This window comes from Rhinoderma darwinii, chromosome 1, assembly GCF_050947455.1.
Source record: "Rhinoderma darwinii isolate aRhiDar2 chromosome 1, aRhiDar2.hap1, whole genome shotgun sequence".
Lineage (NCBI taxonomy): Eukaryota > Metazoa > Chordata > Amphibia > Anura > Rhinodermatidae > Rhinoderma > Rhinoderma darwinii.
In genome coordinates, this window is record NC_134687.1 from 518533870 (window position 1) to 518553863 (window position 19994).

The 19994-nt window shown below is 40.1% G+C and overlaps 1 protein-coding gene across 1 annotated transcript in view; it reads left to right on the forward strand.

The window, feature by feature from the left end:
- The window catches only part of REEP5 (receptor accessory protein 5), a 46433-nt gene extending 38060 nt beyond the window's left edge, over positions 1–8373 (forward strand). The window contains exons 4-5 of the mRNA XM_075854827.1: positions 6711–6879; positions 7946–8373. Of these exons, the coding sequence (XP_075710942.1) occupies positions 6711–6879; positions 7946–7995 (219 nt within the window). The 3' untranslated portion in view covers positions 7996–8373. The remainder of the gene's footprint in view (positions 1–6710; positions 6880–7945) is intronic.
- The last annotated feature ends 11621 nt before the right edge of the window (positions 8374–19994 follow it).

The following is a 19994-nucleotide window of genomic DNA, read 5'->3' on the forward strand; positions in this document are numbered from 1 at the left end:
ATAAGTCTCTTTTTTCCAATAAGGCTTTTATTATGGTAAAAAATGGAAAACCTAAAAGTACACATTTAATATCACCACGTCCCGAGCTATAAAAATATCACGCTATTTTACCCGCACTGTGAACACCAAAAAAATATATAGACTAAGAAGCCATTCCAGAATCGCTGTGTTTTGGTCACTACCCATCCCAAAACAGAATAAAAAAAAGTGATCTACGTGTTGCATGTACCCCAAAATTATACCATTAAAAACTACGGCCGTCCCGCAAAAAAGACCTCCCACAACTTTTTTGACGAAAAAATAAGTTCTGGCTCCCTGAATATGGCGACACAAAAAATGTATTATTTAATACAAAAGTGATTTTATTGTGCAGACGCTGCAAAACCTAAAAAAATATATATGTATGGTATCGCCGTAATAGTATCGACCCGCAGAATAAAGTAAAATTGTCATTTATAGCGCACAGTGAACGCAGTAAAAAAATAATAAAAAAACTATCAGAATTGCTGGTTTTTGGTCACCCGGCTTGCCAAAAAATGAAATAAAAAGTGATCAAAAAATCGCATGTACCCAAAAATGGTACCAATGAAAACTACAGATTGTCCCGCAACAAATAAGCACTCACACCGCTCCGGTGGTGAAAAAAGTTCTAGGTGACTTATTGCGATGCTAAATGTGCAGAGCGTTCCAAAAGCGGATAAGCTCTGGTACCATTTATCAGTGCGACACTGGCCTCACATCTGCGGATTATTATTTACCGCATTATTATACCACCCTATTATGCCCTGATGTTGTCTGCCCAGCTTACATATTCCCCCGCAAACTGAAATACCAGCAAAACCCAAAACAAAACAACTTCTCAAACGACGCTGAAAAAGCAAAATGGCGCTCCCTCCCTTCTGAACACTACAGCGTGCCCAAACAGCATTCCACATATATCGCATCGCCATAACCGGGAAAACCCGCTTAACCATTTTGAGGTATTTGTCTTCAGTGGCACAAACTTGGGTACAACATTATTATGCACTAAAATGGCATATCAGTGGAAAATTACAATTTCCTCAAATGCGCATGGTGCTCTTTCACTCCTAAGTCCAGACAAATGATAAATGCCTTGAGGGGTGTAGTCTACAAAATGGGGTCACTTCTTAGGTAACAGAGTAGAGTGGAAAACCCTAAGGGATCTCTGCAAATGTGACATGGCCCCTGTACACCAGTCCAGCAAAATCTGCGCTCTAAAACCCAGATTGAGCTCTGCCATGTGCCCGAACAGCAGTTTAGGGCCACACGTGGGGTATTGCCGTACTCAGAAGAAAAAGACACCACACAATTTGTTACCCAATTTCTCCAATTACCCCTTGTGGAAATAAAAAATTGGGAGCAAATACTACATATTTTTGGAAAAAATTAAATTTTCACTGCATAATTCTAACAAAATCTGTGAAACACCTGTGGGATCAAAATGCTCACTACACCCTTAGATGAATGCCCTGAGGGGTATAGTTTCCAAAATGAAGTCGCTTCCCAGGGGTTTCTACTGTACTGGTACCTCAGGGGCTCTGCAAATGTGACATGGCGCCCAAAAACCAATCAAGCAAAATCTGCATGGGGCATTGCCGTACTCGTGAGAAATTGCTTTACAAATGTTGGGGTGCTTCTTCTCCTTTTATTTCTTGTGAAAATGAACAAAATTCAACATTTCAGTTGAAAAAAATGTAGATTTTCATTTTTTCACTGCCTTCTTCCAATAAATTCAGCAAAAAAATAGTAGGGTCAAAATTCTCACTATACCACTAGATAAATTCCCTGAGGGGTGTACTTTCCCAAACGGGTCACTTTTGCGGGTCTTGCACTGATTTGGGCCTTTGGGGGCTTTGCAAATGTGACGTGGCGCCGCAATCCATGGCAGCAAAACTTTGAGCTCAAAGTCAAATAAATGGCGCTCCTTGCTTTCTAAGCCCTGCCATGTGTCCAAACAGCAGTTTTACCACATATGGGATAGTGCTGTACTTGGGTGAAATTGCTTTACAAATGTTGGGGGCTTTTTCTCCTTTATTCCTTGTAAAAATTAAAAATCCCTACGTTTTTCAGAAAAGTAGATCTTAATTTTTACATACTAGTTCCACTAAGTTTAGCATAAAACCTGTGGGGTCAAAATGCTCACTATACCCCTAGATAAATTTCTTGAGGGGTGTAGTTTCCAAAATGTGGTCACTTTTGGGGGGTTTCCACTGTTTTAGTACCACAAGACCTCTTCTAACCTGACATGGTGCCTAAAATATATTCTAAAAAAAGGAGGCCCCAAAATCCTCTAGGTGCTCCTTAGGGCCACATGTGGGATATTTCTAAAAACTGCAGAATCTGGGCAATAAATATTGAGTTGCGTTTCTCCGGTAAAACTTTCTGTGCTACAGAAAAAAAATGTATTGCCAATGAATTTTGGCAAAAAAATGTGTACATTTCACATGCTTTAACCTCTTAGGAGTTTCACAGGAATTAAAGTATTCAAAACAGCATGCAGAAAGTTTGAGGGGTGCAGTTTTTAAAATGGGGAGATTTATGGGGACTTTCTAATATATATAAGGCTCTTAAAGCCACTTCAGAACTGAACCGGTCCCTAAATAAATAGCCTTTTGAGATTTTCTTGAAAATGTGAGAAATTGCTGCGACCGTTCTAAGCCTTGTAACGTCCTAGAAAAATAAAAGAATCTTCAAAAAATGATGCAAATATAAAGTAGACATATGGGAAATGTTAACTAGTGACTATTGTGTGGTATTACTATCTGTTTTACAAGCAAATACGTTTACATTTATAAAAATGCTATTTTTTGCAAATTTTCTCAATTTTGTTTTTCACCATGTTGATCCTGACACTTGTCTGAAACAGTCCATTCTTGAGCAGCGTTCTTCAGAGGATATTTATATTACTCTTCTGGTAAAAGGTGGCACTGTTGTTTAAAATGTTAGAGATCATTGAGCTAGCCATACACATGAGATAGCTGAACGAGTGCTCAGGTGCTCCAATAAAATCTGCAAGTGTAAAGAAGGAAGGCAAGCCCCCCCCCCCCCATATAATAGATTAGATTACCTGGGTGTGGCCAGTTTACAGTTGGCAGGCCTGTAACCCCACTTGTAATGTAGTGAGCTATTAATAACTCCCATTCTTTTATATTTACACTTCTGGTAGTTCTCGAAGTGGCCAGTTGCAGCATGTCTAAAGTGACGTTTCTTAATGTTAAGGTTAGAGCTTTGGTTGCACTGTACACTGGATAGAGATTACTTTATAATGTTCCCAGATGTCTGCGTTACATTGTGATACTCTGTGACTGTAATTTCCCAGAAGTCTTCCTGATCAGAAGAATGAGAAGATGATGCCTGTGGGCCCCATTGTCTTGTGAAGCAGAAGGGCACTTTCCAGTGGATGTGGTTGCTCCAGTCTGTGTTTTTATATTTTGCTGTCACATCTACGCTTCACATACCTTGACTGCTGACGAAATAACATCTTGACTAAAGCTGCTTAACCCCTTCAGGACACAGCCGATTTTTAATAACTCGAACGCTTTTACCTATCCAAGCAATTCTGAGATTGTTTTCTCGTGACATAAAGTACAATATGTTAGTGAAAAAATGTGGTCGATAAATTCAATATTTATTTGTGAAAAACTTCAAATTTTAGCAAAAATTTGCATTTTTCGAAATTTAACTGTATTTGCTTGTGAAACAGATAGTAATACCACACAAAATAGTCACTAGTTACCATTTCCCATGTGTCTACTTTATGTTTGCATCATTTTTTTTCACGTACTTTTATTTTTCTAGGACGTTACAAGGCTTAGAACTTTAGCAGCAATTTCTCATATTTTCAATAAAATTTCAAAAGGCTATTTTTTCAGGGACCAGTTCAGTTCTGAAGTGGCTTTGAGGGCCTTATATATTAGAAAGTCCCCATAAATCACCCCATTTTGAAAACTGCACCCCTCAAGGTATTCAAAACCACATTCAGAAAGTATTTTAACACTTTAGGCGTTTCACAGGAATTAAGCCAAAGTAGAGGTGAAATTTACAAATTTCATTTTTTTTGCCGAAATTCATTTTGTAATAAAAAAAAAATCTGTAACACAGAAGGTTTTACCAGGGAAACGCAATTCAATATTTATTGCCCAGATTCTTCAGATTTTGGAAATATCCAACATGTGGCCCTAGTGTCCTAATGGACTGAAACACAGGCCTCAGAAGCAAAGGAGCACCTAGTGGATTTTGGGGCCTCCTTTTTTTTTTAGGAATATATTTTAGGCACCATGTCTGGTTTGAGGAGGTCTTGTGGTACCTAAACAGTCGAAACCCCCAAAAAGTGACCCCATTTTGGAAACTACACCCCTCAAGGCATTTTTCTAGGGGTATAGTTAGCATTTTGACCCCACAGTTTTTTTGCAGAATTTAGTGGAATTAGTCTGTGAAGAAGAAAATCACCTATTTTTCTGTGGAAACATAGAATTTTTACAAGGAATAAAGGAGAAAAAGCCGCCCAAATTTGTAAAGCAATTTCTCCCGATTACGGCAATACCCCATATGTGGTCGTAAACTGATGTTTGGACCCACAGCAGGGCTCAGGAGGGAGGGAGCGGCTTTTGGATTTTGGAGCGCAGATTTTGCTGGATTGGTTTTCAGTGCCATGTCGGGTTTGCAACGCCCCGGAGGGACCAAAACAGTGGAAACCCCCCAAAAGTGACCCTATTTTGGCATCTATACCCCTCAAGGAATTTTTCTAGGGGTATAGTGAGCATTTTGGCCCCTCAGGAACTTTTTTAGAGCTAAGGTGACCAAAAAACAGCAATTTTGGCGCTTTAAATTCTTTATTTATTACAGCGTTCACGTGCTCAATAAATTACATTTTAATTTATTCTGCCGGTCGGTACGATTACGCCGATACCATAGGTGTATAGTTTTGGTTTTTTTTACGTTTTGCAGCGTTTGCACAATAAAATTCCGTTTCTAAAAAATTTATTTTCTGGGACACGCTATTCTGAGCCGTAACTTTTTTATTTTTTCGTCAAAAAAGCTGTGGGAGGTCTTGTTTTTTGCGGGACGGGTTGTAGTTTTTATTGGTACCATTTTGGGATAAATGCGACTTTTTGATCACTTTTTATTCTATATCTTGGGAGGGGTGGTGACCAAAAAATAGCGATGCTGACAGTTTTCCGTTTATTTTGTTTGCTGCGTTCACCGTGCGGAAAAATTAATATTATAGTTTCATAGTTTGGGCCGTTACGAACGTGGCGATACCAAATATGTGTACTTTTTTTTTGACGTTTTCATTTTTTCCCTATAATAAATGACTTATTATAGGAAAACAAAACCTTTTATTTTTACACTTTTATAAAACATTTTTATTAACTTTTTTTACTTTTTACACTTTATATTTTTGTTTGACTTTTTTTTTTTTTACTTTTTACACTTTCTTTTTTTGACAAGCCGCTCTGATCGCTGCTAGAATACATTACACTACCTAGGTAGTGTAATGTATTCCAACTGTCAGTGTGACGTCACAGTCACTCTGACAGTTGGTCTACGAGGATCAGCAGAGGCTGATCCTCATAGGCCGACATACATGGCAGACTTGGGGGCCGTTGTCTGGCCCCCGGGTGCCATCACAAGCATCAGAAGCCCCCACGATTGCATGGGGGCTGCTGATGCGCTACAAACCCGCTACATGCGGAGATCGGAATCGAGCCCCGCATGTAACGGGTTAATTGCCGAAATCAGCGGCGATGAGCCGCTGATCGGCAACACTGGAGAGTGTCAGCTGTCGGGGACAGCTGATCTCCAAGTTCCCGATGCACACTGTCGCCGACAGTGTGCATCGGGAACGGCACAGTGACTTTCTGTCACTCTGACAGGAAGCCTATCAGGACCAGCCGAAGGTTGGTCCTGATGGGCTTCCGTCCATGGCAGACCCGGAAGCCATTGTTTGGCTTCCGTTTGCCATACTAACTATCGGCAGACCCCGCGATTTCGGACGGGGGTCTGCCGATATGCTAGAAACCCCTAAAATTCGGCGATTGCACCCGATCGCCGAATTTAAGGGGTTAATTTGCCGAAATCAGCGGCAAAGGACCGCTGGCCGGCAAGAGGGGAGTGTCAGCTGTCGGCGACAGCTGACTTCCCGGTGCACACTGTCGCTGACAGTGTGCACCGGGATAAACTCAGTAACTATACGTCCTCGTGCGGGAAGTAACCTCCGGCAACGACGGACAGTTACGTCCTGGTGCGGGTAGGGGTTAAATTGTGGCCATCAGCTATGTCCGGTCATGTGTGCAGGAATGATTCCTTCTGATCGCTGTTGCTGCATCTAGTGAGGAAGCTGCCAGATGAATGGGTACAATCCTATTACACGCTCAATATCTGATTGAACTGCCTTTTGATACTGCGGACAATATGGGGCAAGCACTTTTATCTTGGGCAGTTCTCAAATCCCTTTCTTACAACTAAATATACATCACCTGTGCAGAGCCATAATATGGCCATCTGAATGCTACAGAGTAGTACTTTACAGCTGTCATTGCCATACAGCACTTGTGTAGCCCGCCACATTACAAGGGACAGAAGTTCCCTGTGGGTAGAGTGATTCTCAAGAATGTAATGACAATCCACACGATGCACCCATTCGCATTGAACAGTATGTCCTATTTTTGTCCTTGTAATTATTGCAGTGTGGATTCCTCCTGTGGTGTATGGCTCCCAGCCCATCCAATGGTGCCGAGCTGCTTTACAACAAAATCATTCGCCCTTTCTTCCTGAAACATGAGGTGCAGATGGATCGCCTGGTGAAGGACATCAAAGACAAAGCTGCGGAGACTGCAGACACTATTGGCAAAGAAGGTATTTTGTTCACAACGCAGAAGTTGTTACTCTCCTGCGGACTGTGCCATCTGGCAACCTACAGAAACTCTTTATAGCTTTAACCGGTTAAGACTGGCTACATGGTAATGTACGGTGTAGGCTGTAACTTTTGGTCTACGCTGCTGCAATGTGGTAGTCTTTGGGGATGCAGCATGCTGGATGTTTGATGGGCTCCAGCGCAACATAGTGTCGGAGAGGTGTAGTAAAATCACAGCCTTACTATGTGACTTCAGAGCGATCTTTTATGGGCGACCCTGTGTGGCCATGGAGTCCTACAAAACAATGCTGTGTGTTCCATTGCTCCCACATTAAAATATGCATTGTCTGGCAGTATTGGAGCGATAATTGTTGTGTGGTGCATAAGATTGTATACAACGGAGTCTATAGTCCATTATGGCCAGGAATGAGTGTTCAAAGATATTTACTACTCCTTATCCTCTAAGCCCCCTTCATTAAGCTATGTGCACATGGGGCGGATTAGCTGCAATATTTCCAACCGGATTTTCTGTGCAGAAATTCTGCAGCGTTTTTACAAGAGAAAATGACAAGCTGCAGATTGAAAGTTCACACCGGTCAATTTCCGCACTTCTCATCCACGTGCTGCGTAAAAAATACACAGAAAAGATTTGATACAATTTCATCCACTTTGCTGCTACTGTAATGCGCTGCAGATTTTCTGCAATGAAACTAGTTGCAGAAATGCCGCCCCGTGTGCACATACCCTTACATTGAAGACCATACGAACCAGGTCCAAAACGTCTGGTCCCATTTTAACGATGTTCAGAGCCAGTTGAGCTATACATATATTTTTTATTTCTATTTTTTTCAAGGGAAAAAATACCCACATACTGAAGACCTCTGCAACTGTTCCTTTTGTTTCATTTTTTTATTTATTTATTTTTCAATGAAAAATCTACCGTAACATACTTTTTTGGGACTTTATAAACCGATTGCATTGCAGTAGTTCAGACTCTTGCTCTGTTGGGAGAAATATCTTGCTTTATAAAATCTAGACCACTGACTAAATGTTTTGTTTTTCTTCTAGCTAAACGGGCCACAGTGAATTTGCTTGGTGATGAGAAGAAGAGCACTTAATCCTGGACACGTGGATGGAGTCAGTCCCTTGTAAGCAGCTGTGTGTTATATGGGACAGTGGTATAATTTGTACTTCTCTGACCGGGGGGCCTGGAACACATGGCTCACCACCGATTTGGGGAGCTCTGCGTTTCAGACCTCGCTGGTGCTGAGGGGCATTAATATTGTTGCCTCAGAAACCTGTTTTTTTGATATGAAGACAAGAATGTGTTGCAGTAGCTGTACTATTTTGCTGTTGTCTGTAGAGGAGGTCAGCGTTTTTATTTAAAAGCCATCAAGTGTCCAAAGCTTCAATAAAGTCAGTGTGGGAAAGGCTTTAAATGTATTGTCTTGTCCTGCATTTATTGGACCTGAATAAACAGTCACCATACTGAACAACCCTTCTATTGTTTGTATTTATTAATCCTATTCTAAGAGACCCGATGACCCGAGACTGGAGTAATCCCGGCAGCTGAGAAACGACTTCTAGTGAGTGAAAAAAGTGACCTTCCAATGATTGCCTGTACAGTGAAGCAATCCTGACCGTTATATTTCACTAAATACTTGTAATCCTTAAGAAATAACCATGTTGGAGATTCTTTTCTTAGAGGGACAGCACAATGAAGAGTTCTGTTATTCCTCCTGTACACGTCTTAATAAATGGATAATGGCATTACTATTCCCCCTTGTCAGTTGACTTTTTAGGGACTTTAGCCTGACACTGTCAGCACTGGTCAGACGCTCAGACTGTATAGAAACAAATCCTGTTGAAAAGGGGAATGGTAACATCCAGTTGTCGATTTTATTAACCCCTTAGTGTCTAAGCCTGTTTTGGCCTTCAGGACCAGCCCCATTTTTGCAAATCTGACATGTGTCACTTTATGTGGTAATAACTCCAGAATGCTTTTACCTATCCAAGCGATTCTGGGATTGTTTTCTCGTGACATGTTGTACTTTATGATACTGAAAAAATTTTGTCATTAAATTCAATATTTATTTGTAAGAAACGCCAAGATTTAGAGAAAATTAGCATTTTTCTAAATTTTAATGTATTTACTTGTAAAACAGATAGTAATACCACACAAAATACATACTAGTTTATATTTCCCATATGTCTACTTTATGTTTGCGTCATTTTTTGAACATTCTTTTATTTTTCTAGGACGTTACAAGGCTTAGAACTTTAGCAGCAATTTCTCATATTTTCAAGAAAATTTCAAAAGGCTATTTTTTCAGGGACCAGTTCAGTTCTGAAATGGCTTTGAGGGCCTTATATATTAGAAAGTCACCATAAATCACCCCATTTTGAAAACTGCACCCCTCAAAGTATTCAAAACAGCATTCACAAAGTATTTTAGCCCTTTAGGCGTTTCACAGGAATTAAAGCAAAGTAGAGGTGAAATTTACAAATTTCATTTTTTTTCTTCAAAAATTCATTTGTAATAAATTTTTTCTGTACCACAGAAGGTTTTACCCAAGAAATGCAACTCAATATTTATTGCCCAGATTCTGCAGTTTTTAGAAATACCCCACATGTGGCCCTAGCGCGGTCATGGACTGAAACACAGGCCTCAGAATCAAAGGAGCACCTAGTGGATTTTGGGCCTCTATTTTATTAGAATATATTTTAGGTACCATGTCAGGTGTGAGGAGGCCTTGTGCTGCCAAAACAGTGGAAACACCCCAAAAGTGACCCTATTTTGGAAACTATACCCCTCAAGGAATTTATCTATGGGTATAGTTAGCATTTTGAACCCACAGTTTTTTTGCAAAATTTATTTGAATTAGTATGTGAAGGTGAAAATCTACTTTTTTTGTGAAAAAATTAGGAAATTTTTACAAGGAATAAAGTAGAAAAAACATCCCAACATATGTAAAGCAATGTCTTCCGATTATAGCAATACCCCATATGTGGTAATAAATTGCTGTTTGGACCCACAGCAGGCCTCAGAAGAGAAGGAGCACCATTTGGATTTTGGATTTCTGATTTTGCTGGAATAGTTTTCAGTGCAGTGTCGCGTTTGCAATGCACTGGAGGGAAGAAAACCGTGGAAACCCCCCAATAGTGACCCCATTTTGGAAACTATACCCCTCAAGGAATTTATATATGGGTATAGTTAGCATTTTGAACCCACAGTTTTTTTGCTAAATTTATTTGAATTAGTATGTGAAGATGAAAATCTACTTTTTTTCTGAAAAAAGGTAGCCATTTTTAATTTTTACAAGGAATAAAAGGAGAAAAAGCGCCCCAACATTTGTAAAACAATTTCTCCTGATTACGTAAATACCCCAGATGTGGTAATAAACTACTGTTTGGACCCACACCGGGGCTTAGAACGGAAGGAGCGCTATTTGGCTTTTGGAGCTCAAATTTAGTTGGAATGTTTTTGGGTGTCATGTCGAATTTGCAAAGCCCCTGAGAGACCGAAACAGTGGAAGCCCCCCAAAAGTAACCCCATTTGGGAAACTACACCACTTAAGGAATCTATCTAGGGGTATAGTGAGCATTTAGGCCCCACACGTCTTTTGCAGAATTTATTAGAATTAGGCCGTGAAAATTAATATCAACATTATTTCCACTAAAATGTTGCATTTTTTCAATTTCACAAAGGATAAACGAGAAAATGCACCCCAACGTTTGTAAAGCAATTTCTCCCGAGTACGGCAATACCCCACATGTGGTCATAAATGTTTTTTCATTAGAAAGTAATTAACCCTTTACGAACTGATTCATGTTTTGCTTTTTCGTTTTTCCTCCCCGCTTTCCAAGAGCCACTACTTTTTTATTTTTCTGTCAATAGAGCGGTGTGGGGGCTTATTTTTTGCGGGACGAGCTGTCGTTTTTATTGGTACCATTTTTTGGTACGATGCCATATCGGTGGACATAAACGGCTGTTTGGGCACGCTGTAGGGCTCAGAAGGGAGGGACGCCATTTGGCTTTTGGAGCGCATATTTTGCTTGGTAGTAGCTCTGGCGTTTTGCTGGTATTTCAGTTTATAATGTTGGGGCACATGTAGGCTGGGCAGAGTACATCAGGGGCATAATAAGAGGGTATAATAATGGTTGTAAATAAATAATAACCCACAGATATGTGGCCAGTGTCGCACTGATAAATAGTGCCCGATCTTATCCACTTTTGGAACACTCTGTACATTTTGCATCGCCATAATCTGGAAGCCGGAACTTTTTTTATTTTTTCACCACCGGAGCCGTGTGAGGGCTCATTTGTTGCGGGACAATCTGTAATTTTCATTGGTACCATTTTGGGGTACATGCGATTTTGTTGATCACTTTTTATTCAATTTTTCGGCAAGCCAGGTGACCAAAAACCATCAATTCTGACAATGATTTTTATTTATTTTTGACGGCGTTTACCCTGGGCTATAAATGACTATTATACTTTATTCTGCGGGTCAGTACGATTATGGCGATACCATATGTATATAGGGTTTTTTATGTTTTGCAGCGTTTGAGCAATAAAATAACTTATTTAGAAAATAAATGTATTTTCTGTGTCACCATATTCTGAGAGCCGTAACTTTTTTATTTTTCAGTCAAAAAAGCTGTGTAAGGGCTTGTTTTTTGCGGGACGGGTTGTAGTTTGTATGGGTACTATTTTGGCGTACATGCGACTTTTTGATCACTTTTTATTACATATTGTGTGAGGGGTGGTGACCAAAAAATAGTGATTCTGGCATTGTTTTTCGTTTTTGTTTTTTTGCGTGGTTCACTGTGCGGGAAAAATAATATTATAATTTTATGGTTGGGGTCGTTACGAACGCGGTGATACCAGATATGTGTACTTTTTTTTTACGTGTTCATTTTTTTTCCTATAATGAAAGACTTATAGGAAAAAAAGCAGTTCTTGTTTATGTCACTTATAACTTTTTTATTTTTACACTTTTTTTTTAAAACATTTTTTCTTTTTTTTTACTTTTTTCACTTGTCCCACTAGGGGACACTTAGACTTGCAGCTCTGATCGCTGCTGGAATACATTACACTACACACGTAGTGTAATGCATTCCAACTGTCATTGTGACGTGACCGTCACACTGACAGGAAGCCTACGACGACCACCCTCGGGGTGGTCCTCATAGGCTTCTGTACATGGCAACCCGGAAGCCATTGTCTGGCGTCCGGTTGCCATGGGTACCATCGCCAGCCCCCGTGATTTCACATGGGGGCTGCCGATCGGCGCTAAAGACCTTAATTGTGGCGTTCAAAATCGAGCTCCGCAATTAAGGGGTTAACTGCCGATATCAGCGGCGACAGGCCGCTGATCGGCAACGGGGAGAGCAGGGCTGACACCCTGCACAGTTAACCGCCGCTGCGGTGTAGCGCCGCGCGGCGGTTAACTGTCAAAGCACTGCCGTAACTGTACGTCAAGGTGCGCGAACTTACTGCTCACCATGACGTACAGTTACGTCATGGTGCGTTAAGGGGTTAATACATCGAAGGAATAGCCGAAGAATGGTGCAATGCAGAGTTTTAAGAAAAGGCACCAGCATTAGTTACTAAATACTTGTATCCCTCGTGAAATGACATCTCAGAAGAGCTGACAGAATATATTAGAAAACTGCATAGCTAACAATTCCTTAATGTCATCAGATCTCATCTGTAACCAAAGGAAGGTTCACTGGAGACCAGTTATCAGAAACCCTTTGAGGAATTTACAATTGGAAACTGATATTGTGTATAGTATAGTATCTGTTAAGACTCCTGCAGACTCACTGGTAGACTGTCATCAGATTGAAAGCAAAGTACCAAAACGGTTAATTTTTTGACGTTTTATTTAATTTTTTTTTAAAGTTTTTCTTACATATGCCAAGATGCAAAGTAAAATCTATAGTCCACAGAAAATTTAGGCTTGAGAAAAACCTCACATGACATTTCGGCTACTTTGTAAATATATATGCCATCGTTCGTGACCGGCCCATAGTGTTTTTACGGTGGCCACTAACGGCTTTATTCCGATGCAATAGCCTTTTTACGGCGCTGCATCTGAATACATAAACAGAGCAGGGAGCCGTTAAATCTCCCTGCTCTCATCTACCAGAGGCAGCTGAGGGCTGGGGGCGTCCCTGCTCGAACAGGTGAGATTGATATTCGTATCTATCGCACCCGTTTAACCCCTCAGATGCGGCACTCAATAGCGATCGCCGAATCAGAGTTGTTTTGGGGAGAGAGAGGGAGCTCCCTCTCATCCCACCGGCACCCGGCGATGAGATCTCAGAGTGTCTGTATCTCTGATGGCAGCCGGGGGCCTAATAAAGGCCCCCAGGTCTGCCTGTAGTGAATGCCTGCTAGGTCATGCCATGAGTAATACACTGCAATACAAAAGTATTGCAGTGTATTATAATAGCGATTGGAGGATCGCATATTAAAGTCCCCTTGTGGGACTAGTAAAGTAAAAAAAAAGTTTAACATTCATTTTAAAAAAAATGTGTAAGGAGAAAAGTGGGTTTTTCATTTTTTTTTTCCAAACTGCTTTATTATTTTAAAAAAACTAAATAAAGTAAAAAAAAGTTACACATATTGGTATCACTGCGTCCAAAATGACCCCAGCTATAAACTTATTACATAATTTAACCCCCACGGTGAACGTCGTAAACAATAAAAAAAAAAAACAATGCAAAAATTGATGTTTTCTTTGAATCCTGCCTTTAAAAAAAAATTTGATAAGTGATCAAAACGTCACATCTACTCCAAAATGGTACCAATAAAAACTACAAGTCGTCCCGCAAAAAAAAAGCCCTCATACAACTGCATCGGCGAAAAAATAACGTTTGGCTCTTCAAATATGGAGACACAAAAACAAATAATTTTGAAAATGTTTTCACTGTGTAAAAGTAGTAAAACATACAAAAACTATACAATCGCAACAACCCGCTAAATAAAGTTAGTGTTGTTTATATCACACGGTAAACGGCGTAAATTTAGGACGCAGATAAGTGTGGCAAATTTGCAGGTTTTTTTTTTCTATTCCCCCCCCCCCCCCAAAAGTTAATCAATAAATTATATGTACCCCAAAATGGTGCTATTAAAAAGTACAACTTGTCCCGCAAAAAACAAGACCTTATACAGCTATGTCGACGCGAAAATAAAAGTTATAGCTCTTTGAATGAGACGATGGAAAAACGTAAAAAATAGCCTGGTCATTAAGGTCTAAAATAGGCTGGTCATTGAGGGGTTAATAATAGGAGATTGGTGCAAAGAGAAGCAGTTCTAGCAGATTATATTTGTCTATATTGTTTTGTTTTCGTTCTCTACAGCAGTAAATGCCTGAAAAAAGGAGGAGAGAAGCCAATATTTAATTCCGTATTTGTGTTCCACTCCAAACATGCTTTTAAAGGCTATATACATCTTTGATAGACTTTTTTAAATAAAACAAAAAAGTCTATTTCAGTGTGTTTATGGTGCAACTTTCTAGATAGTTTTTATTAAAAATGTATATTTACTTTTTGAGATACAGCTTCTATGTATCCTGCATATAGAGCAGCTGTATCTAGTGCTGAGACCTGAATCCGTCGGGTCAGCGGGACTGACTGGTTCAGTGTCAGCGGTCCTCGGGTCTGACACGCAGGATCGAGCTGTCACCCATCAAATCTAAGTTATGAACGTAGATGTGATCGACTACAGGTGGATCCTGCGTGGCTGTGTTTTTGTTTTTGTATTTTGTGTGGTCAGATGTTACATTGTCTAGTAAAATATGAAGTGTACTGCACACAACTGCGTTTTTGTTTTTTTGGTGTTTTTGAGGCAATTTTGTGATCGTTGGTGGTGCTTCTTTTTTTTTATTTTTTTTATAAACGCAGCATGCTCTGGGTATTGGGGTTTTTCCATAGGCTTCAATATAGGACTTCAAAAACACCAGAAAAAAAACATTTACAAAATGACACCACATAAAAAAAACACCCCTAAAAAACGTTAAAAAAAACATGCGTTAGTTTAACAACACTAGTGATTTTGCGGTTTTTTGAAGCAGTTTAACCCGTTAGTGACCGGCCCATCGTGTTTCTACGTCGGTCACTAACGGGCCTTATTCCGATGCCATAGACTTTTTACGTCGCGGCATCAGAATAAGTAAACCGAGCAGGGAGCTGTCAAATCTCCCTGCTCTCAGCTGCCTCTGGCAGCTGAGGGCTGGGAGCGTCCCTGCTCTGCCCGTTTAACCCCTCAGATGCGGTGCACAATAGCGAGCACCGCATCTGAGTGGTTTTGGAGAGAGGGAGGGAGCTCCCTCTCTCCCCCACTGATACCCGGCGATAAGATCGCCGAGTGTCTGTCTCTAGTGTATTATAAATGCGATCGCAGAATCGCATATTATAGTCCCCTAGTGGGACTAGTAAAAAAGTGAAAAAAAAAGTTTAATAAAGTTAATTAAAAAAAATGAAAAACCCAGCTTTTCCCCTTACAAAATGCTTTACTATTAAAAAAAAAAAATAAAGTAAAAAAGTTACACATATTTGGTATCGCCGCATCCGTAACGACCCTGACTATAAATCTATTACATTATTTAACCCGCACGGTGAACACCGTAAAAAATGTAATAAACTATGAAAAAATTGCTGTTTTCTGTGAATCCTGACTTTAAAAAAATGTGATGAAAAAGTCTACTCCAAAATGGTACCAATAAAAACTACAAGTCTTCCCGCAAAAAAAAAGCCCTCATACAACTGCATCGGCGAAAAAATTAAAACGTTACGGCTCTTCAAATATGGAGACACAAAAACAAATAATTAAAAAAAAAAAAGCGTTTTTACTGTGTAAAAGTAGTAAAACATACAAAAACTATACAAATTTGGTATCGTAATCGTAACAACCCGCTGAATAAAGTTATTGTGTTATTTATACCACACGGTAAACGGTGTAGATTTAAGATGCAAAAAAATTTGGCGAAATGTCAGTTTTTTTTCTATTTCCCCCCCAAATAAAAGTTAATAAAAGTTAATCAATAAATAATATGTACCTAAAAATGGTGCTATTAAAAAATACAACTTGTACCGCAAAAAACAAAACCTTATACCGCTATGTCGACGCAAAAATAAAAAAGTTATAGCTCTTGGAATGCGACGATGGAAAAACTTAAAAAATGGCTTGGTCATTAAGGTTTAAAATAGGCTGGTCATTAAGGGGTTAAACAATCAAGAGTGGAGACCATAATAAGTTGCCTCCTCCAAGACCAGACCTCCCAAATGAGGCCATGACCATACACAAAGGCTGATGTGCAAAAATAAGTTGTCATTTAATACAAAAGTGAAATAAACATTCATATACACAATCTCCAACAAGAAGTGGGAATACACCTAAAAAAAGAACAACCTCGGAAATACAGATACATGTTAGGGATTATTCAATTAAGCGTGTCCGTTTTGCATCTGTCAAAAAACGGACCATATTTCAGGCTATTCTATTCGGTGTGGTATCGTCTGCTTTCCGTGTGGCATCTGTGGTCCTGTTTTTCTCTTTTCTCCTCATTTCTTTAGCAACTTGTATGTAGAAAAACGCTGACCGCACCCAGATGTCGTCCGTGTGCTGTCTGTGTTTTTCATGCACCCATTGACTTTAATGGGCGACATGGTCCGCGAAAACGGACAAAAATAGGACATGCAGTGAGTATCACACAACCTACACAAGCTGCGTGAAAAGCCACGGATGTGTGAATAGCCCCATTGAATTGCATAGGCCTTTCTGCTGTCCATTTTTATTTTTTTTAACTGACGGCGCACGGACATACAATATGCTCGTCTGAATAAGCCCTTTAGGGAAAAAAAAAAGGGAAGAAAGGTCTGAAACTGATATCACTAATCCTAATGTCAAAGCTGGAGGAAGGCTTGCTAGACTTTCCACTAACCATGGCTTCTTCAGGGTGCTTTTTACTCGTGTGCAGTCACAGTAATGGTAGGAACAATTGGCGTAAAAGTACACCGCGTATCCGCCCTGGTAGCCGTAGGGGATTGCGGCCGAAAAACTGCATCAAATTGTGCAGATTTCTCAGAATAGAGGATTGCGTCGCTAGGACTACGGCCGGGGATAAGTATGAAGCTTTATTAATTTCAAATAAAATTAAAAAAAATAAATATATATATATATATTATTTTTATTTTCTGTTTTTATTTTTGCAGTGAAATCTTAGCGTTTACACTGCAAAAGTTGCAACGCACGGCTCTTTGTGGGTTTTCCTCATTGAATTCAATGTGCAGGTAAAACCTACAACAAAGTCACGATACCGCAGCATAAATTGGCATGCTGTGGCTTAAATCGCACCGTGGGTCAATTTTATCATTTTTATCTCCCCCTCCCCCCTCTGTGTGGATAAGACTTGTTCAAATCTCACCCACGCTGCTGCTGCTACTGTAATACGTTGCAATGAAATCAGTTGTGGAACATCTGCAGTGTTTCCGCCTAGTGTGTTCCTACCCTTAGGCCAAATGCACACGACTCGTATTACGTGCGTGTTTTCGTGTGGCAAATTCTAAGCGTAATACAGTACCAGCAAAGTAAATGAGGTTCCATGAAATCTTATCTACACGTTGCGGATTTTTCTGCACGTAAATTGACCTGCGGTGCATATTTTAATAACCGCAGCATGTCAATTTATAGTTTACACTTCAAATTGTATCTGACTAGTTTTAAAAAACAAAACAAAAAAACCCCCGCAAATCCGGAGCATAAAACTGCACGTATTTCCACATCAATGTAAGGACCGCACCTAAATACGCATAAAAAAAAATAATTAGGTGTGGAATTACCTGCATTTCCCCTGTGGTTTTAATGCACACACAGCGTAATTTAGTTCAGAAAATCTGCATGTAGCCTTAGGCCCCATGCCCACTTCAGTTTTTTTGATCAGGGTGCTATCCGTTTTATTAACTGATGGCACCCCGACACATTAATTTCAATGGGGCCATGCACACTTCCATTGTTTTAACGGAACCGTGCAGCCGGTCCGTCAAAAGTAGTGCAGGTCCTACTCTTGCCTGTTTTTGACGGAACAGTCTCGGCCTTTGCGTTGATTTGGTCTGTGGAACAACGGCCTGCGCACTGAAGCCATCCATCCGTGTGCGGTCTGTGATTCACGGAACAGTCATTAGTGGCTGTTCAACGGCACACGGAATTGTGCATGAGGCCTAAGGCAGCAAGTGAGCAGTCAGTTCTTGAAGTTGATGTTTAGGAAGCAGAAAAAAAGTAAATGGACAAGCTTAAGGATCAGAGCAATTCTGACAAGGGACAAGTTGTGATGGTTAGACGACTGGGTCAGAGCATCTCCAAAACAGCAGATTTTGTGGGTTATGCAGTGGTTAGTGACTACCGAAAGTGGTCCAAGAGGGACAACTGGCGAAGGTTCATGGTCACCCAAGTCTCATTGATGCACGTAGGGAGTGAAGGCTAGCTTATCTAGTCAGATTCCACAGGAGAGCTACTGTAGCACAAAAAGTTAATTCTGGCTATGACCGAAAGGTGTCAGAACACAGTCATAAGCTGGTCAGAGTACCCATGCTGATCACCGCTAAAGTATTTGCAATGGGCATGTGAAAATTAGTACTGGACCATAGAGAAATACAAAGTGGTGTCCTGGTTTGATGAATTACATTTTTTTTCACATCATGTTGGCAGCCAGATGATTGTGCGTTGCTAAGGCTCTGTGCACACTGTTTAGCATGTTCAACATGTCTGCAGGGCTTCATTAGCCCCAAAAGGCCAAAAGAGTGTTCTCTTGGCCTCTTGTGCTGGTATAAGTCTATATACTTTTTTTCCTTTTATTTTTAAGAATGGTATAGAATATGCTTTTCTACCCCAGAAAAAAAAACGTATCCTTTTGGCCAAAATGATCGCTAATACCCCAGGTATTTTTCATTATTACGTATATTCGCTTCTCTTGGACACAGCCAGGTCTTTGATGCTGGGAGAGCATGGTGTGTTGTTGTTTGGCCTAGCAAGCAGGGTAGCCCGCTCTATGAATTATCAAGGCGTCACAAATAGGCTTCTACCTGGCTAGTCACGTTGCGCCTCATGACTTACACACTATCCCTCCATGTTTCACACACTTGCATCCCATTATTCATTTATTTTTTAGGCACTTTACTCATTACTGCCCCCTATATTTCACTTACATTATTACACTTGCACATACACTATTCATTTATTATTTCTTACTACACATCCCATGCACCACATACCACTCCCCTCAAGACTAGTGGGAGTGGCTATTATTTAAAGCACCTGCTCACTCGCCTTCATCAGCGTTTCTGACCTGGCTGTGTCCATTTGTAAGTATGGCCTTTTTCTGTGTTTTTGTATAAAAAACCGTATACCATGTAGTGTTTAAAGATGGAAACCTGAGGGTGACTTATGCTGCTGTATGAGATGTCACAGGTATAAATGTTGCATATACAGTACATCATTGGCTTTTCATGATGTATACATGAAACCTGATACCCTGGTAGTCTATGGGTGACAGATGCCACTGTTAGGCATCCATTTAACGCAGGGACTGACATACCATTGGTGCAGCTGCACAGGGGCCCACTGCCACCTTAAAACCAACTTTGTACGGTCTATTGGCTTGCATGAATGGACTGAGCTATTGCCAATTGTTCAGAGTTATTGAGGAATTGTTATGGTGCGTTCACATATCAGTTGCATCAGTATTCGGTTTGTTTTTTTGTCACTCGTAATTACAAATGATGCAAAAATGTATCAGTTGCCATCAGGCTTTTTCACAATTTTTACTACACAACCATCAGTTGTTTTTAAACTACAGTTTTTACCACAATGGTCCACCAAAAAAGTAGTCTAGGGTCTGAAAAAGTAGTGCATAGTTTGATGGATTGTATATTGTTGTATATTTGTCATTTCACAAAACTTCTGGCGTGATCCTGGGATGTCAGGACTCTTCTTCTCTATACTGAACTGACAGACACACATTGTAATGTCACGTGTCCTATTCAGTGCAGTTCTTGAATATTTCACACATCATTTATATTTACCCAGTAAAAAAAGGCATTTAGAAAAAGA